General features: G+C 37.6%; 3 protein-coding genes across 6 annotated transcripts; 2 read left to right on the top strand and 1 right to left on the bottom strand.

The window, feature by feature from the left end:
* Window positions 1-150: 150 nt before the first annotated feature.
* Window positions 151-6,398, top strand: RB195_016102 (uncharacterized protein; the record flags this gene model as incomplete). The annotated part of the gene is made up of 14 exons (XM_064207110.1): window positions 151-208; window positions 515-615; window positions 675-782; window positions 1,031-1,147; window positions 1,241-1,384; window positions 2,874-3,002; window positions 3,948-4,016; window positions 4,271-4,362; window positions 4,465-4,564; window positions 4,627-4,764; window positions 4,827-4,954; window positions 5,665-5,843; window positions 6,275-6,309; window positions 6,375-6,398. The coding sequence occupies 14 exons, from the start codon at window positions 151-153 to the stop codon at window positions 6,396-6,398; spliced, it is 1,422 nt and encodes a 473-aa protein (XP_064062991.1).
* A 2,101-nt stretch (window positions 6,399-8,499) lies between these two features.
* RB195_016101 (uncharacterized protein) lies at window positions 8,500-16,754 on the bottom strand (the record flags this gene model as incomplete). 4 transcript variants are annotated; one of them, XM_064207108.1, is made up of 16 exons in its annotated part: window positions 8,500-8,628; window positions 8,699-8,763; window positions 8,830-8,940; window positions 8,995-9,048; window positions 9,255-9,290; window positions 10,994-11,006; window positions 11,079-11,172; window positions 11,346-11,401; window positions 11,527-11,599; window positions 11,737-11,977; window positions 12,075-12,153; window positions 13,471-13,593; window positions 13,682-13,768; window positions 13,878-13,981; window positions 14,116-14,128; window positions 16,605-16,754. In XM_064207108.1, the coding sequence occupies 16 exons, from the start codon at window positions 16,752-16,754 to the stop codon at window positions 8,500-8,502; spliced, it is 1,428 nt and encodes a 475-aa protein (XP_064062988.1). The 4 variants fall into 4 exon arrangements, with proteins under 4 accessions (XP_064062988.1, XP_064062990.1, XP_013296222.2 ...); XM_064207109.1 differs by lacking the exons at window positions 14,116-14,128; window positions 16,605-16,754 and adding an exon at window positions 15,474-15,492; XM_064207107.1 differs by lacking the exons at window positions 8,500-8,628; window positions 8,699-8,763; window positions 8,830-8,940; ... (2 more) ...; window positions 14,116-14,128; window positions 16,605-16,754 and adding exons at window positions 15,474-15,514; window positions 15,708-15,949 and having other exon boundaries at window positions 10,959-11,006.
* A 1,891-nt stretch (window positions 16,755-18,645) lies between these two features.
* On the top strand, window positions 18,646-19,907 carry RB195_016100 (uncharacterized protein; the record flags this gene model as incomplete). Its single annotated transcript, XM_064207106.1, has 5 exons — window positions 18,646-18,671; window positions 18,953-19,021; window positions 19,212-19,291; window positions 19,384-19,445; window positions 19,761-19,907. 5 exons carry the CDS (start codon window positions 18,646-18,648, stop codon window positions 19,905-19,907), a joined length of 384 nt encoding a protein of 127 aa, XP_064062987.1.
* Between the last annotated feature and the right edge of the window lie 703 nt (window positions 19,908-20,610).

The raw sequence follows: 20,610 nt of genomic DNA, 5'->3' as shown, positions 1-20,610 counted from the left end.
TAAATTTATGGTCTTAGTCTCATGTATGGTGGAAAAAAGTAGCATTTTCAATCAATTAAATTGAATAAGGAAGGAATAAATCAAATTGACTTCTCAATTAATTTGTAAACAGTTTCATGTTCTAAACTTTTATTGTTTCATGTTTGTGACATGGTTGTAATTGGAGTGGATGAGAGCATATGCAATTTTCCGTCCGTCGCTAAAGCAGGTTCGTTCAAATTTAAATTCTTGGAGAAATTTTTTCCACGATTAGTGGAATAGCGTTTTAAAATAGTGCCGCTACTTGTCCCGCACAAAAATCCACGATACGCATTGAGTAAAACGCAGCTCGGAGACGACGTGTATCGGGAGGAAATCTGGCCAATTGCAGCGGACGCGTTGCGGTCGCCCGGGCAAACATAAGTGGCGGAGACCAGATTGTCTTTGACTACCTTTCCTTATCCGTGGTGTTTCCAAAACCAAAAAAAATCTTATCGAAGTGATAGATAACTACAATATTGATTGTTTTTTTCAGTGGTCGTAAACGGCTACTTCTACCTTATGAAGCAAGCGTTCTCTGTTGGGACTAAAACCGCTGAAAAATCCCTGTTCTTCCATATCGAAACTGCAAAACTGGTCAGATAATACCAAAATATTTTCCCCACGAAAAACCTCTAAGAAACGTTCCTTTTAAGATCGCTAAAGGTGCAACAGCGGTTAAAAAAGAAATAGTGGACGTACGAAATATGGAAATACACTATCATAGCGCTGGAGAAGGAGCTGATGATTTAACTGTTCATAAGGTAGGAGAGTTAATACGCATTGTTCTGGAAGATTCCTTCTCACTAGTGGAGTACTGAGGACAATTAGGCTAACTGTAGGTATACACCAATGTTTTCTCTCTCTCTAAAAAAAACCGAATTATTTCTATTTCTCATTTTTTTATTTCTATTTCTATTTCTCATGAATCTTAATCCAATACTTCTTCCACTAGTTATTTGGTTAAAAAAAAGCTCAGTTTTCCCAAACAATTCTAAAAAATTTCTTACAGAAACTAAAGAAAAGTCTTACGGATGTGATAGAGAATTATATTCTAATGTTCGAAACAATGCAAACCCTAATAAAATGGATATTTATTCCTATGACACTATTTTGGCCATTTATTACGGTGAGATGTGTCTAGCCGACATTTTTCTAACATTTATTTGTTTTATTCAATTTTTCCCCTATAAATTTTTCCTTTAACTAGCTAAAATTTCAGACAGCATTATTCACGTTCAATTTCAACTACCGTGAAGAGTACGAGAATAATTATTTGACCGATGAATTCGATAAGATCGATTTGGATATGATGTTAAAAGGCAGGACCAAGGCTTTACCATTGAATAAGGATGAACAGCTATTGGTGCGTGGTTCATAGCTCTTCCATGGAAAAAGTATTACTGTAGCTCATCGCTGTCCTGAAGAGGGAACTTTCCTTTTCTTAATAATTTTTCAATTATATTAATTAGAACTATTGTAGCATATCGATGTCCTGAGAGGAAATTTTTCATTTCTTAATGATTTTTCAGTAATGTTCATTAATATTTCTTTAATAACTTGATTTTCGTGAGGGAAATTTCGCGGCGGGAGGTGTATGATAAAAAAGAGGTGGAACGAAGTGATCATGATTGGCTCATTCAGGCTCAACCTTATCCCGCTACCAATGACAGTTTGCTTTTGTTTTGGCCCATCAGTGTCAGTTTATTCAAATTTGATGTTACTATCTCTCCCTGAATCAAGTGGCTGACTAATCGTCTCTTCGTTGAGAACAAGAGCGTTGTAACGGACCAATCATGATAGTTTTAACCCGCCCCTTCACCTTCAAATCTTTGAACAGTTCCCATTGACGTACTTACCTTAGCTGTTTCAATTTGGTAACCAACGTTAGGAAGGGGCGCTACTATTTAGCAGATATTTAGCACTAACCCTTTATGTTCTGAGTTTTTAATTCGAAAACGAAAGACGCTGAGAGTAAATTGAAATTTATCAAAAAAAAAATTCCATCTATCGATCGCCTTAAGGTAAATCGGAGGCGATCTTTAAAGAGGATTCACAGTTTCAGTTGAGTGTTAAAAAGATGCCAATATGTACAGCTTGATCAGAGCGTATCGGCTTCAAACCGTGTTTTCTTTTCTCAGCAATTTTCGCCCGATTTACCAGTGATAGACTAACTTCCTTTGTTTTTTTTTTCCCAGTTTTAAACAACGAGGATATGGGGAAAGGCTCAACGCTATCATCAATTTTGAATTAATTTAATTTTATGTTAAATTAACTGTCATTTTCTGAGCACGACCCACCTCACTTTCAAGGGCCAATTCCTGTTGAACTGACTTTCAAATGTTATGTCCAAATTCCGGAACCTATGGCCTCCTCACTACCTTAATAAGTTTATAATATTGCGCTGAAAAATACTAGATTTAAATCGTTACACTAATTGTTAATCTTCGATACAGTTTTTACTGGTTTTGTTATTGTAATTTTGTAATTTTCAATGGTAAAATAATACTAAATAATTTAATAATTAATAAAAAAATAGAAAATATAGCAAATAATATGACAAATAATAAATAATAATACAACAAATAATAAATATAATAATATAATAAATATAATAATAATATAATAAATATAGTAATATTAAATAATAATAATAGTTTTCTAATGAAAGTTTTTTTTTATATGTCCGCAGTAGCTCGGACATAGCTGATATTTGTTCAGCATGTTTTCTTCTTTCCATAAGAGTCGTTTATGCACCCCAATCCTAATTTGTCTTCTGTTAAGCGAAATACTATTGATTGATTGATTGATGGATTGATTGATTGATTGATTGATTGATGAGATTGATTTTGCAGTATATCCCGAGAAATTCATGGAAGATGACCACAAGAGAGAAAGCATTCTATAGGCTACGAATTACGATGACGTTAATTCTCAGCGCTACTCCATTTTGTTTTATTTGTATGGATGAAGCAGTATATATGGTAATATTTCATTACTTTCCTGTAGGAGACGCGGAAAAGTGACCAGGTCAAGAGCAAGATTTGCAAAATTTTTTAGATAGAGGCTTGATTAAGAGATTCTAGAGTTTTCTTTAAGTAGCTTTCGCTTTTACGTCGTTAAGGACAACCTCATGTCCTCGTATTTTCTCCTCTTTGTCTTCTACTCCTTCCTGCTCCTTCCTCCTCATTCAGAAGATAATAGATCAGCAATTTTATATGGTTGCTTTCAACAATTTCTTAGTGTTCTAAAAGAAATATGAGAGGTTTAGTCCCTGAATAATTTTTTGACTATAACCTCAGGCTATGTCGGATTCCAGTCATTAAATTTGGTGAAAAATTTCTGGCATTTTGCTCCTTTCTCCAAGATGTGCCGATTCTTAGAAAGATCTCAAAGAAACGAGTCTAGTGACGTAAAAGTTGTTCAAAAATTTCAAATTTTTGTGACAAATTAAGAGCGAGGGACAGTGGCCGACGATGTCGCACCGTCACTCCTCATCGGTTTTTCAACATTCATGCATAGTACTGTAGTTGATCAAATGTTTCAAGCTGTAGGGATTGTTTCTGTGGTAAATATACTCATTTTCTATGCTTAAATATCCTCATTTTCGTATGCGTTAATCCAGGATCTGTTTAAGACGGCTCCAATGAACCTCTTACAAAATGGTGAAAAATAAGCCGTATCTTCATTTTTAGGCAATGAAGAAATGAAAAATAGTCCCGTTTAACTCCACCTGAATCAGTTTTTTTTTTTTTTTAGTGGAAAGATATAGGGAAGAAAAAGTTACAAATGATGACATAATGGCCTTTACTCCTATCCATAACAAGCTCACTTTTATTTTTCTTCTTATACTTCTCAAAAATTTACCTATTTTTTCGGAAACGACTCATCAAACACGATATAGACTCCCTAATCTTTACTGATTGCAGATTTTATCGAACGTCTTCTATTTTACGGGCCTAATAAACGTTGAATATCCTTCACACTATGAAATTAAGGTAAGAAATGCTGTGAAGAGCGATAGTTTCGGAAGTTCAACTATGAAAAATCATCGTTGTTATATCTAATTCTATTAGAAGACAATTCTCGTTACAGTAGAACTAAAAAAATTGTTTTTATGGGCGTTATACTTTATTTTATGTATTTTATAGGAACTATCATTCTAAATAATAACTCAAAAATTGAAAAAAAATCCTATGATAAAGCTAAGATCTACACAACTGCAAAGGATTTGAAATTGTGGTTAATTTAGGTTTCGGGAACTGGTGAAGCTGCTGAAATGATGAGAAGTTTTCAAAATGTATTTTCTCCTCTAACTTCTGATATCCAGGAGAGGGACGAGAGGTTATTTTTTAGACTAATTTTGTGCCCAAAAAAAAAACTAATAAACAAACTAATTTGACGAAAAAACTGACTAATAATCAGCTCTAATTGCTTCTTACGTAGATGGAGAAGCTGCTTTGTCGAGCCAACCCCTCCTGACTACTTCACAATCCGAAACATCATTCTGATGTTCATTGCAGCCATGTTTCTTTGTCGATTCCAGGTCTCATCAATTTTTTTTCTGGAATTTTTCCTTGTAGACTTCTTCTAAATATTGTCGTTCAGGTCTGGATGTCACGACAGTCGCTAGCCCTGGCCGATCATTTCTTCCCTGATAGAGTGAGACCTAGAGCGTTGACTTTGTACAATAAAATCCTACAAGATCGAAAAAATATTCTTGGAGCGGTAATGAACCAGCAAAAAGTGAGCATCTGAATCTTCTTTGACGTAAAATAACCGTGACGTAAATAATCTTTTTGTTACAGAAACAACTTGCTGATGATCAGATGGAAGGACGTGAGACGGTAGTGCGGCGTGGATTACAGTCAAGAGGATTCATACGAGTGAACTGTAGCATTTGCAACGAACCCGACCTTCGTCTTGCTGATGAATCGTAAGGACGTAGTGTGTTCTCCGAAATTTTGATACAGTCAGAAAGTTTCCTGGATTTATAACCAACTAATTTTTGGAGTGAGATTTCAAGGACAGACCTTATGATCGCCGATTTTCCTTAAAAAAAAACATGTCTTAGCAGCTTCTAGGGAATTTTTTCTCGTATTTCCCTGAAAATAGTGGCAACCCGAAACTCAAACTCAGAGCCACGTGACTGCGATTTCTGTCTTAGATTCAATCCGTGAATTTTCGAAGGAGAGGTAATCTAAAGGATGCAAAGCAAATGGTGGCACTTAGACGAAGTTTGAGGATAAAATAGGCCAGGATATCTTGCCTCTATATCCTGGAAAGTACTCCGTTCCATATTTTTGACCTCACCCCTTTCGTGTAGCATTTTATACTGTAGTATTTTGCGTCCGCGCCTGTCTCGGGCGACATAGAAGAACTTTCGTCCTTGAAATTTCTTCGGTGAGAAATGAAGGAAATAAATTGGAATAAGGCTGGGATTTCGACGACATTTTTTTTTGTATTCATCCCTCTTAATGATGAGTGATGGCCATTTTATTGATCGAAGTGGTGGCACAACTATTCTGTGAGGGAGGAAACTCTGGAATATTTGGCTGGCATCGAAGGGCATTCTGACCAGCTCAGTACAATCAACTAGTAACAAAAGTGAATTAGTACGATACATACAAATGTTGAATTTTCTAGAAATACTCGCATTTGTGTCGTATGTGGAGCATTCTACTGTATCCAATGTTTTTCCCTTCGACGATATTGCAAAGAATGTCAAAATGATATGCAATCGATCGATCGAGTAGAGCTCTACTATGAAGACGTTAGCGATGATGAGGAATCCGATGAAGAAGAGGACGAGGAAGCCGTTGAAGGTTTGTTCCTTTGAGGGCAAGCTTTTTTTCTCTTAGCCGGGTTAGATGAGCATAAATTGAACTTTTATTCAACATGCAGAAAAAGATATTTTTGAATTCTGATAAAAAAAAAACCATGGAATTCATCGGAAAATCAGAGTTTGACAGATGTTAATGTAACAGACGAAGAGTAGGACAAAAGAGAATGACAGTTTTGTGTAGTTACGGAATTTACACAGGAATAGTCTTAATTTTCCTTTAAAAATAAGTAAGAGATAATACTTTAATAAGTAAGAGACAAAATGAAGCGAGTTTTGAGCCGTTTTAGTTCAATTTGTTGCAGATTATTGATACTTACTCTTCAAATAAACTCAGACATACCTCTATTAGTACCGCCTCCTTTTTTTCTTTTTTCTTTGCCTTTTCTATACCATCATGTAGACTCTTTTCAGAGTATCAGGACATACAATCGGAATCGAAGTACAAGGTTTGTTAAGATATAGAACTTCATTAAAAAGGTTTATAGATTTTAACAAGAAAAGAAAATTCCAGGTTTCGGGCGTGAAATTTCCATAAACGATCGAATATATGTTAATTTTTTGTGTCATTAATGTGATAGTCAAATTAATAAACTGATTATATTCGTTATTTCTGGAAGATTCTGTCGATATCCACCTACGAACCCCAATTATCTGCTCTAGTCACAAAATTCTTATGAAAAACTAAACGAGTTCCGAATAAACGGCAGTGCTACGTCGCGTTACGTTACGTTACGTCTAAGGAAGGTCAATCTTAGTAGGAGAGATTGCTAGCACTCTTAAGTCAGTAAAGTTTAAAAATAACAATGAAAATACTGAGAATAACAATAACTATGGTAAATAAATACACTAGTACAATATAAATAGGATAAATCAATGGCATCCCTAAGAATCTTAGTACATTTGAATTTATTTGAAAATACACATTCGTCATTAACATACATATTCCCCATTTAAAAAAACATAATGGGTGGAAGGTGGTGGAATAAAACATTTGAAATGAATTAGAAAACCTTCGGTAACTAGGTTATCGAGCAGAAATCTGAGGAACAAAAAAAATGTCGAAAAACTACGTCATGTTGCTGGCGGAGACCGATCAGTTATCGACCGATCAGGATCACGACAAGAGTTTCTCAGGATTGCACCTCAGCCTTGGGCAAGAGCTCAAGCTTGAACTCCTCCGAACGAATGGGTGTGATAACAATACCAGGTAGACCTAGAAGTTCCTTTTCACTTTTTTGACTCTTTTTTTTAATTTTTACTGAACTACAAATGTGTTTCAATAAACAATGTTGTCACCAACACATTCAATGACCTCAGTCCAACGAGTACAATAAATTGTTGACCTTCCTCGTCTCGCAATACATACCAGTTTAGGTTTGAAAGTTGATGATCATGAGAAAAATCCATAAGACAGCTTATTAGGTGGATGTTCTCGAGCTCTCTCTCAATCTTGTCAAGGAAGAGCAAGGATTAGACGGTGGTCAGATCCATAAAATACAAAGAAGGCAACAACAAAGAGAAATCTAATTTCTAAATCATAAATAAATCAGGGAAAATCCCTGGACTACTCAGATCCATTTTCAATTTCATGTTTTCCACGAGATCCGGCAACGCTGTCGCTGTTCAAGTGTCATCTATGATCTATCGATCGTCATTCGATGATAGGACAACGCTCCGCTCAGCGTTCTAGGTGTGATTATTGTCTATGTCTGGCAGAAAATTTCCAGCAGGTTGTCCTTATTACGTATTTCCTTCCGGATTTAGATTCATTCTCTTCTATTTGTCTCTTTTTTTTGCAACTTTGTTCTTCAGCCAGTTTCGGAGTATTTCAATGTTGCAGTTGTTGGTAACATGCTGTTAGGAGTACATAAGGATTTCATGGATTTCCTTTATATTAACAACTGGTGTACTGTACGTAGCTACCGTAGGATCAAAACGACCTGAAGCTCTGTGTGCAGTGGAGCAAATGGTTGGGGTCGAGGTGCGACCATTTAGCTAGCTTCACTCGGACTGCAGCGACAAATGAAGCTATCTAAAGACCAACCTCGACCCCAATCGCTCGCTGCACCGCTTTGAGGGCAGCCACCTACGCAACTGCTCCAAAGTCCAAGCCGTTTTGAACCTACTACACGTGCTTGCGATGCTAATGGTGAATCCTAGGTTACTGGAGTTTATTTTTGCCAGTGTTTTTTTCAAGACTCATCAAATAGGTTAACAGAGCTAACCAAACCAATTTTTTTTTTGTTATTTCCTTTTAACAACTGACTATTTGTACTGTATAGTATGATAGTATCGTACGTGACACTGTATGGTACTGTCAGTTTTCGCTGAAAAGTTTCAGTGGTTGACTACTTCTCGGAAAATATCTGATACTTTAGTTCGCTTCAAAAAAGTTGGCTTTTGCCGCTCGCAGCTCCTTAAAGTTAAATGGTCTGTTGGACCCTTATAATAAATCACACAGTTTTGAATGTTCCCGAAAAATCCAGACATTGCGCGGAACTATCGGCAATTTCTTTAAGGCTCTGATGTTCGGGACCCTCTATCTCGTAGACACTGAATTAATGCTATTGTGGAACATGAAAACCGCTTGCTTCCGCAAATTTTATTTCAACAATTGAACAGATATGTGCTTCTTTTCAAATATTCCCGCATTCCTCGGTCCTCACACAACCGAGATCAGGATTTGAGGTCGATACGAGTACGTATCCGGCCTTACAGGAGCACGTTTCCTCTTCACCACACTGGATCCCGTCACATGCTGGCTCCTTCAAAAAAAAAATAAGTAAATACGAAGAAAATGACTTGTTTGGGTTATTCGAATACACAAATATATACCAGCTTGCAGTCCTGCTGGCATATAGGCTTGCATGTTCCTAGGATCATGTTGGGAGGGCAATCACCTTGAAATAGAAGCGAACATTAGGCGGAAAAATAATTTCAATGAGTCTTCCTTGACGGGTTCTCACCACTGTCTACGTAGCTTCCTCCGGAGCCTTCTCCTGAGCCTTCTCCAGAGCTTTCTCCTGAGCTTTCTCCAGAGTTTTCTCCTGAGCCTTCTCCGGAGCCATTGCCGCTCCCTTCAAGTAAGAGATATTTTATCGTAGATCTCTTGTATTAATCATACTACATACCTGGTGCTCCGGAACATTCTTCAGTCTCCTCGGACGTTTTCGGATATTCAGAATCTTGGAAAGAAATTGATGAAGCACACCAATTTTAACTAATGAGTAACTTTAATAGTTAATCAATTTTTGTGTCAGGATTATTGATATGTTGATCCTTTTCAGAAAGTGGAAAAATACTTCTTTCATTAGTTTTACATAGCCCCTTACAGAAAGTTAAAGAGTTAAAAAGTTGGAGAGTTAAAATCAGGTTTAAGTTTATGACTAACCTTTTCCATCACGGATGACGGAAGCAGAAGCGATAGCTGAAATCATAATATTTATCGTCGATTTGTTTATAGTCGCAAATCTGGAGCAATGCACGTGTAAACAAGTAAACAGTAGGCAGCGAGTAAGCGACGTAAACTTCGCTATCCCAGGTCAGATTGGCTTTGAGCCAAACTTGCTAGGGCGGCATTCCCTATCGGAGTCCGAAATAACTCAAAATTTGTGGAATAGGCAGCATATCAGTAATTTATTTTTCAAGAAATTCAAGAAAAAAGTCTATTACTCACCAATGAGGAGAAGAAGAGTGAATGGAAGCATTTCGAATGTTTGTCACCTCGTTTCACCGCATATTTATACGATAGAAATTTACATAAAATATAGGAAAACAAAAACACCCACCTTATTTCACCTACTTAACACTTCCGGTCTCTCTTCTAGTACCATAATGTTATTGAAGAGTGATGTGATTTTTTTTTAGTTACATGATCTCTGATATAAATTTCACCAGAAAAAATTATTGTTGAGTATTTTCAAAGGATCACAGATGATCCGAATGATCAGCGATCGGAGAGAATTTTACGAAAAAAAAACGCAACTTGGAATGAAATCTCGGCAAGGGAAGGGTCCCATAGAATTTCCGCTCGCATACTTTGTCCCTACCACAGCAGAATGTTGTGATTTTGTTGTTCACTCCGGTTTTCAGTATGGATTTCAGCGAAAGCCAGGTTTTTTTTTGTCGTCAGCGAGCATCGAGAAGAAAAAACTTCATTCCAGAATGAAGGACGCACTAAAACATCAAGTCACAATGAAAGGTCCCATGATGCAAGTTTTAGAAATCATGCACAGATCCAGTAATTTGTCCACTGTTTCCTTTTTTCGTGAAATTTAACTGATGATGAGGAAGAACTACTTTTGTTTCTGTTCTGCTCCATTTTTTTCTTTTTTTTTCTCTTTTTGGACCAGTTATGAGTATGTGAATAGCAGAACGACTATAGAATATTTGAAGTTCTACTCTGTTCCGAAATAAAAATGAATAATGTAAAATAAAATAAAAAAATATAATTATTAAAATAAATAAAGCAATGTAATTATAAATAGGCAGATCCACAACGTATGGATCTGACCGTTGGGCGATCGAGTAATTCTAGGAAGGGTCACTGGCTTGAACCATAAACGCTTAGCCTTGCACTTTCAGCTTTTTTTTAATTCGCTAATGGATTGTTGCCATATCATATATCCTAGTAAATTGAAGAGTTTAAAAAGTAAATCTGAAAACGGAGCGAAATTTTCGGGATTTCACGGAGAGAAAACCTTTTGGGAAAAATCTCCGAGTATACTTGTAATTTACGACATGCGAGCATCCATAACTTATTGTTGTAACCGAGCCCTGATGGAGGTTTTATCAGAACAATTAGTGTATGTGGAAACAGTCCTTTTACGTACAATTCTGGGCAGCTTCCAGAACATTCGACGAGATTCCGGCATGGTGGGTTTTGAAAATTCCAACCACTACGCTATAACAATCATTAAGGATCTGGGAATCTCCCATTTCAGTACAGTAATCGATATTATTTTATCTGGCGTGGATGATGACTAGAAATAAAAAAAATGACCACAAATCAATAAATTCAAACGTTTTATTGATCTAGCAAGCTCGTAAATGTGTTAGATTTTAATTTTTTGAACGATTACTGATGACTCGATTCTTATTTTTTTACTCTTGTTCTTTTGAAAAAATCACCAAGATCGGGCGCCTGAAAAATTCGGAAATCATTTAGTTGATTTCGAAAAATCTAGAAATTCACTAGCATATATGTAATGCTTACATCTTTTCCATAGTAAAAATATCCAGACATGCATATAACTAAACCTACTACAAGAAGAAAAATAAGGTTTCGTTCTATTGCCCAGTGAAGATATCTGAAGATATAATTTTAATTGGTTTCCGACTAAAATTCCTCAAGATTGGATCATCTCAAAAAAAAAAGAAAAAACTCGGCTACTAAACCAAATCGATTGATTTTCTCATGTTATGGCTGTATACGCATCACTAAGGATCCTTCTACATGGAATAAACCACTGTAAAAACTCACTCCTTTGCTTCTTCGCTTAAGTAGGGTCCCTTCACAACTTTTGGCTGCGCGCTCTCCTATAAATATTCTTATTTATTTATTCATCACTTACTCTTTTATATATTTTGTCCCAAACTTTGTTTGTGAATCTTGAACAAATTTTATGACATAAATAAGAGTTTCGTAAGAAAAGAAACAGTACGGTAGTAGCCGGGCGTCCTGGTACAGTTACGGTCTCGTTCACACTCACTGAGATTGAGGTTTTATTTGTGCTTCTGGAAGAGAAACGTAGTATAAGGTGCATTGAATATTAAGAGTTAGCAATTTTGAAACCTTAAGTTAAGGAAATTGGAAGAAGAGCAATTCGAAAGAAAAAATTTGCGATATGTCGTAGAAGTCACTACGAACTCACGTTTTTGTTGTTGATGTCGTTGTCGTTGTCGTTGTCGTTGTTGTTGTCGTTGTTGATGGTTTTTCTTTTATTGTTGTTGTTCTCGTCGTTCTTGTTGTTCTTGTTGTTGATGCTGTTGTTGTCGTTGTTGTTGTCGTTGGTGGTGGTGGTGGCGGTGGTGGCGGTGGTGGTGGTGGTGTTAATCTTGTTCCCACTGTAGTACTTGCACTAACTGTTGTTTTAATGTCACGAAGAAATGTACCTTGAAAAAAAAAACAATACAAACTAATTAAACAACAATAGAACTATTCACAACTACGAAAGGATTTTCTTCGGAAAGAAAATTACTAAAATTTTACCAATTAAAAGATCGTTGTGAAGACATTGGAAGTAGTACTGCTTATCAGATGGTTTGGAAATTCTTGGTGCGAGAAATTCCTATAAGATAAGAGTGATGAGATCTTTTTTTCAAGCACAAATGGATTTTCTTTTAATTTTTCAATATTTTCTCAGTGTCGCCTACATCGGACAATTTTGTTTCGATTATGATAAGATTTAAAGAGATTTAAAAAAAAAAACCATTCATATTTCTGGCGGTTTCCACGAAATCAATTCAACTTTTCTCCGCAACGCCCTGTATAGAAAGAAAAATATATGTTTTAGTATATATATATTTATATGTATATACATATATTTATATTTATTTATAATTTGTATACTTAATTATATAGACAATGTTAAAATATTTAAATATATGTTCTCTGTCTGTCTCTCCTATATAATCGATTTTTTTTAATATGTAGTAGCTAGTAAAGACTAGAATGCTAAAGATTTCCTTAAAAGGAATATTCAGAAGGGAAGAGTAATTATCAGAAAAAAAATTGTGGATTTGAGAGAGTTAGTGAACGAAGTTAAAGGGAGCATATCACTGAATTCACTATAAGGGTAACCCTACACGAAAAGATACGGTTGGAGGTGCATGAAAATTGGCGCGATCACACTCAATTTCCCCTGTTTATACTGAAAAACGACGTGAGAAACGGGGTTGCGGCCAAATTCTCCTACGACGCACCTAACAACGTGTCAGATATGCAAGCACAGGCACACGTGCCGCGTCTGCGACAGAGCAACAGGGTGTCTTTTTCAATGGCGTTTGACGCTGTTTGTCTTCTTCAGGTGGCTGCCTGCCTATGCTTGCATCCGCAGACATGACACGTTATTAGGTGTCTCGTAAGGGATTTCGATCGCCAATCACATTTCAAACGCTGTTTTTTCAAACGATTTCGGGAAACAGGGCGTGATTGCGTTCGTTTATACTCGTGATCTACATCCCTAACCCCATCTTTTCCTGCACAGATCGCAACATCATCAATGTCGAGGCATGGTTCCTATAAAATTAAAGTTATTTAGGTAAGAATAGCTAGAAATGGTTGTACAACTGTTGCTTTTAACAACAATTATAGAAGTGAAAATGTTTATGTAAGTTTTCTATGATATGGCAGCTCAGGAATGGAAATAACACCACAGTGGTTTGTTTGAGTTGAGTTTTAACCCTGAATTATCCATGACCTTTAACAATTTTCAGGTTAAAAGTTATCGTATCTATAAAAGATATTATTCATGATATATGTACCACACCTTATTAAAGGTTAAATATTTTTAGTCAAAAATATAAAAAAAACAAATGTACAACTAAAATAAATATAAAAATAAAATATAAAACAAAAAAGTAGAAGAAAATGCTCTAAATATTACATGGAACGTAGCCGGCTTCCCTGCACAGTAAGGATCTGAATCGCAGTAGCATCTAAATCTAAAAGCGCGCTCTTTTGGCTTCGTGTCTGTAGCGGCCGAACAGTGTCCCATCTTATGGGTGGTCTATAAGAATGAAAGTCTGAGTATTTCTGTCTTAAAAATGTGATGAGAGGAAAAAATTCGAATATCGAACAGATCGAATGATACTTACTCGATTTGAAGTCCAAAAAGTATAGCTAATAATATCACAGGTCCCTTCACGATAGAAAATTGTTATCGCACATATATCACCAACATTCTGAGAAGAACGTTTTTTTCCCCTGTTCGCAAAACCTTACAGTGGGACTATTCAGGACTTGGAAATGTCCCCAAAAATCTAAAAAAATTTCCAAGTCTCCAAAACTCACTCGAATACCAAATTTTGACGTATAGCACTCAGTGACTTCTTTTTGCAGGGCCAATGCGGCCGAGAACCAAACGACAACAATGGTCGTGGAAAGGGCGTACCACACTTGAATACAAAATACACGTGATCAAAGAAGTAGCAAAATGATGGGGATAAACTTAGGAATTTGAAAGTCATTTAAAAATTATCAGCTTCAAAATTGATTTCAGTGTAAAAGTAAAAGCGAGGCAACACAATACCGTCTTGTAGGTTCTGGTAGTTCGAGTTACATGTAGGGTCAAAAAAACGTGAAGCACGAGGCGGTTGCGTAAACGGCCGGGCCCGAAGCGGCGCGGTGAAGTGTAGCGGTTACGATCGAGGCGGGACCAACGTGAACTGGAACGAAGAGTGGTGATAGCAAGAGTTCCCGCTCGATCCTAACCGCTCCTATGACCTGGAATTCATAAAATATAACAATTCGATATTCGATAAGGAGCGTTATCATTATCCCTAGGACTATGCGCAATTATTCATTTTGAGCTGACGAGAGCAATGCCTAATTTTGAGGTTGTGTATACCTTGTGACCAACATAATGATTGCTTAAAGAAATAAAACAAGGATATATCCCTTAACGAAATTAAATTCAATACTGTCTTAAAGGAAGGAAGCGCTTCTCGTAATTCATTCTCTCATAACACCACAAATCCTTCAGCTTGAAAAAAGATGGTGACAGTGAAGTCGATTTGTATTGGAAGGCTTTTGTAACTTTACCTTAGGACATATCTATTACTGGCTGCCCACTTTCACAGTTCTAGAAAAGTCTGAAGCTATAGTCTGGTTAACATGAAGTATGGTGTAGTTGCGTAAACGGATCCGCTTAAAGCGTCGCGGTAGACCCTGTAGTTGCAATCGAGGTGGGACCATCGTTAGCTCCACTCAGACTACAGACATGAGTAGAACTAACTATGGTCTCATTCCTGTCGTAACTCCAACCACAGCACTTTAAAAGCCGTAACAGCGCACCAAAGTTGCCAGTTGCAGTGTTTTTGCACCAAAGTTCTGGTCGTTTTGATTCGATTGTAGCACTATGAATTCTCGGCATTTGGAAGTGTATTTATGTTTTCCTGCCATGCAAACGAGGTTTTGGTGAAACTTTTTTATTGGCCTGACGTTTCAACAAACTCGTCTTTTTCAAAGGCCTGAAAATGGTTCGAGGTCTTTGATGCCATGCATATCCCATCAAACTCCTCCTCTCTCCTCGCCAAGCCTCGATATTGTTCCATGTACACCACCAAGACATTCAAAAGGAAAACAACTGACCACTTTCACCGACTAGCGGGGTTGGTAAACCACCGCATTCTTAAAGATTGTCACCAAGGCGAATGAGATCTAAGCACTGTGCAGTATCCTTAAGTACTGGTGTGTGGATAACGTTAAGGAATTGCATGTGGGACAATCTTAGCTCACAGAGTTTTACGAACGGCAAGAAGTCATTGGGAACTAGTCGCCACTATGTAGTCACTTATCCCGGTGCGAGAATGACAAGCGTTACGAGGTGGATGGCATTTGGAAACGCTGTCTTCGGCTGCCTACCAGGCAATTCGTTCTAGAACTTACTGAGAAAACGAGGTTGCATGAGCCGTTCAGGAAGTACACTACTAGAAAAATGAGGATGTCGATTTATGCCATCTAACGAAACTTGTTTGTTATTTTTAATTTACGATTTGTGATAGTGCTAGAAAGTTGAGTAATTATCCATATTATGAGCAAAGAAAAAGGTTGTCTACAAACTAAACGTTATCTTAACATTTGGAAATTTTGTTCTTCTTTACGCAATCCTGAAAGAATCACCTCTTAGCCTTCAGGGATTTTGTAATCGATGTAATCATTTCAGTCGCATCCCTTGCCATTACAGCTGGCATCGGGCTAGGAACGTCATCATTCACTCTTCCACTTAAAGGCAGCGTATCACGACTTTGACGTGATGCGAAACCCGCAGAGAAAGCAAAGAGTTCGCGTAGTAGATTGCGGAACCCAGCGTACTTCCGCCTCTGTTTCTTTACTCGTCGTAAAACAGCAGCGTGGCACCGCATCAGTTCCTACGAGGAACGTTAGGGCACTCTTCTATGTACACGTTCCGGTACCCTCAAGAACCTATCCATTGGTTTCACTGCCGCGGTTGGGACCGAGTTGGGACCTTCGCAAACTGCAGCGATGGGTGGAAACAGCAAGGGTTTCACCACACTCCTAGCCGCTACGCTCCACCGAAGCATCTCGACAGGGACCGCGTACGCAGTTGCGTACGCGTCGTTTTGACCCTACTGTATTTGACTTAAAGTCATCACCCCACGAATCTGAGGCGGTACAGATTTCAGGTGGAGTATTCGTATACGAGATCGTAGATTAAGGAAGGGGAGGGGGGGAGAGGGTGATTCCGTCCATGTCTTCCTAATTGCCGTAAAAACCGGCCTGAAAGATACGGCTTCAAGCGTTCCGGCGCGCTATTTTCTACAACGAGTTCGATTGGAGCGCGCCAGCGTGCACACACTGCATCTTTCGGGCCGTTTTTTTACGCCAATTAGCAAGAAATGGACGGAATCACCCACCTCTCCATAATCTACGATCCCGTATACGAATACTCCACCTGAAATCCGTACCACCTCAGATTCGTGTGGTGATGCCTTTAATCAGCGGGCCAATGTGCATCTTCGCCGAGGCGTGCCGTCCTTGAACATAGCTCTGCCCAACCTTCTCGATCTTCTTCGAGAGTTTGACCAGAATCAATCCATTCGTCGCGATCCCATATCCCTTATTCCTTCCTGCAGTGTTTTTTGACATGACGTGATATCCAGCCTTCCACAGCTCTGGTCCAATGCTTGTCGTTGAAGTGCATAACATGTCCGACCAACATTACTTTGTTGATTGATTTTCATACTGTTTGCGAAGTGTAGATCGAAGCAGGCAGAACGGTGGTGTTGAAGAGGTGAACACGAAGCTAGTTGTTTTTCTTTTTTTTGTGGTTTTCTTCACTACATCCTTGATGTTCCTGTATGCTCCCCAAGCCGATCATTCCAGAGCAAGTCACTTAGCTCTAGTATATGTCTGAACTGACCAAAAGACTTCATAAATTGTTGGAAAATGCACGAATGTTCATGTACCTTTAGTATTCGTTCTAAGCACGACATGATTTAGCATAATGGAAGCTTAAGTACTCACATAAAAACTATAATTGCTGTGTAAAAGATGATAATGTTTACGAAGACTCGTTTTGCTGAGGCGAATTGCAAGCAAACTGGTCCCTATTAGAAGTTAATGTATGGGATGGCTTGTGATTACGTGTGGACAGTGTTCTCCGTGACGTTGTAAAAAAAAAATTCTACATCTGCAATCCATACAAATCCCCTAGAATCCAAGAATTTCTTTTTTGCAATGAATTTACACTACCTAAGAACGAAAACACACATAATAGAATTAATAGAAACGCGAGAAACATGGCAATAAAGAAATCCTTGTCCGGCTCGATTTCCCGTGCAAAAATTCCTTCAAACAATATATTCATACAGAAAAACTACACAAAAAAGCGAACAGTGTTGTGTATGACTCAGAACGGTGTCCCTAGTTTTTCGCTTGTTCTTTCAGAATTGAATTTCATTAAAACACATTTTAATTTCAAAAAAAAACTTGACAAAAAAGTGAACAAGGGAGGGTTTTCAACATGGGGATCGAAACTGTCTTCGGTTCTTCAAGCTAGTGAACAAAATCGAAATTGAAATGGTTCCACGAGAAAAAAAAATTCGGACAATATTTGAACAGACTCGAAGCCAGCAATAATGTGCACGGATGGCCGAGTGGTCTAAGGCGCCAGACTCAAGCATAGACTTGCCGCGCGTCAGCGGTTGGGAATTCTGGTACCCGTACGGGTGCGTGGGTTCAAATCCCACTCCGTGCAAACGTTTTGCATTCACAACACTCTCCGAGCTCCGTACACACGACTCGTAGCCTAGTGCTAGCGATCTTATTCAAAAACCATTCTTTTAAACGTTGTTAAATTACGGTAAATTCTGTTAGAAGCGTTGTTTACGAACTGTTTACTGGTTAAAAGTAGCCGAAAATCGTGTAATGTCCCACAATAAGTCAAAATTTTTAAAATGTAACCCTAAAAATACAAGTTCCGACGGCCCTGTTATGATACCAGGGACCAAACCGCACGTTACAGATGAGGTTAATTTCAGTAAATGAACAGGAAAAAGGAGTGGATCGTTAATACTTCCTGACGTTCGTCTCCGTAAGAAGTTTACGGTATGTAGTGCACCTGCACTATCCGGCTAATGTATGAGGTAGCCAATGTTGAAATGGATCGTTATCGACCGGAAGGGTCCCATCTTGAATAGTAGTATTAGTAATTCCTCCATTAGACATAATTTCCTGACTCAATGGTAATCGTACTTATGTTTATACTGTTCCCGGTAGCATTCCCGAATATTCCTAGAAGTCTTACGATGAACATGTAATGAATGACCTTCTGAGAACATAACGATTTCCTGGAGAACTGTACCGTATCCACTTCAGCGTATTTACTGCTCGTTTCCAAATCAACAGCATACATTAGAACATGACTATGTGGACTTTCATGGACAATACCTTAACGTTGTGCATTTAATCCCATCGATAAGTTCACCAGTCCAAAAGTAGACCGGAATGATAGTGCTCAAGTGAAAATGAGAAATTATCCGTCGCAAGAACTAGATAAGAATTCAGTAGGCGAGCATCATTTGTTAGCTGCAGCCTTATGCAGTGCTCTCAAAGAAATAAATGGTGAGTACTTTGACGAAGTCATACTACAACAAATCAACTTTATTATGAACTTAACCCTGCTTCAAATCGGCGAGATACACTCCGGGCGCCAGCATTTCCACGATTCGAGTTGACATTTGACAAAACTAGCGCATGTCGTCAAGCGCAATCTCGTTGTATTTATTTCGCATTGCAACTCTTGTTTGATCCGTTGTATTGCTTGTTCCTTCTTTCTTCTTGGTTTGTTTCAAGTTGGTTCTCGCGTATAAACTCTAGTTTGATACGACGGATTCTTTTTCCAGTAGGATGGCACCTAAAACAAAGAGTTCCGACAAAAACAAGGACAAACAGAAAGGTCTAGAAGTATTCAGGTAAGTTCCACTCACTACCTTATTTCTTATCTTTGATCTTATTGATATTATTTTGTATTTTAAATGTACAACAATGAAATATTCTTATTCTTATTTCCTTTCTCTAACTGTGATATATAACGGTACATACATTACGAATTAAGTACGTGTTTAAATAAATACATAGCTGGAATGACTAGTGAAATTATAGTGAGTCGGCAATGCGAAACAACTACAGCTCTCTTGAATATAGTAGAACATGTCAAGCAGCAGCTTCGGGAATGGCTGCAGGTAAGCACAAGATAACTTTCGTTGTTCTAGTCGTAGTTTACGCAACAATTTCGAATTTTTCACTAAAATTCCTCAAAGAACTTCTTTTCTAGGAATTCTCGGCTTGACAGGAATACCTGGTTTCATCTTCTACTTTGTGTCAGTAGCAATCCAAGTAAGAAGAGTTTTACCTTACTTTTCATTATATTTCTACGTTTTTCTTCATTTTTAGGAGGTTTTGGTGCAAACAGGAAATGAATTTTGTTGTAGATTTTGTTTGGTTTCAGCGTTTTTCAAAAAAATTTATCATTAGAAATAGGTCCTACAGTCTCATACCTAAGTTATTTTAGTGTCACAAACAGACCAGGTTTTGTCTTTTTGAAATTTTGCTCGTGATATATTCTGTAGTGTTTTCAATGAGTAATCACTTATTATTTATGACCATTTATTATTTCCTGTTCTTCTTCCTTACTGCTCATATCTTTTTCAGGCTCTATTCTGGGAAGCGAAGGCGGGTTTTGAATGGAAATCCTATTTCCTCGATCGAACACTCTCTGTGACACATTCAATAGTCGGCGGATTGTTCACCTATATTCTTTTTTGGGTATTTCTTTACGGAATGGTTCACGTGTACTAGTCATCAGGCAGCTTATTTTTGTTGTTTTTGAGTAATAGCTATCCGTTCGTTCTATGTTTCAATATTATTTTCAAATGTGATGCTTTATCTCTTACAGCACTTGAGCTCGCATAACACATTCATTCCCTTGCTCTAGTACTCATTGTAAATATTATGTTGATGATTTCATATGTCTTATTTATCGTAATAAATCGACTTGAAGTCCTTGTGCCCTCGTGCAACTTTCCTTCTAACGTTTGCAGCTAAATTAATCCTTAAAAAGTCCCGGACACATGTATTGGATATTATCGTAAAATGCGTTAAACGCTGGTGTTCAACTGGAACTCAGGGTATGTATCTATGATAGCAATGTACGTCGGCTAGCATTATCACGATCAGATTTTGATAATCCTTCCCAATGGCACATTAACTATGCCGTTTGGAGAACATTACATTGAAAGACAATTTCTAAGCAGGTAATCTCTTCATAGAGATCGCTACGGTATGTAAAACTCGTACAGAATCCAAAATACGCATTTAAATTATATGTAATTATGCGATATATTGTTAAGTTTTTAAATCTAGTTTTAGTTTTCTTCTTTCGGTGTTGCTGGAAAAGCTAATAAAGAGCTCCTTAATCACATAGGCACCGGCGTTGAAAGTGTTGTGTGTCGTTGAGTCCTCTGTGGCTGAGGTCCCATCGATAGAACCACCGGAGAAGTAA

The sequence above is a fragment of the Necator americanus genome, chromosome V (genome assembly GCF_031761385.1).
Source record: "Necator americanus strain Aroian chromosome V, whole genome shotgun sequence".
NCBI classification, from domain to species: Eukaryota; Metazoa; Nematoda; class Chromadorea; order Rhabditida; family Ancylostomatidae; genus Necator; species Necator americanus.
Note: the sequence above shows the minus strand (reverse complement) of the source record. Positions and strands in the feature narration are given on the sequence as shown.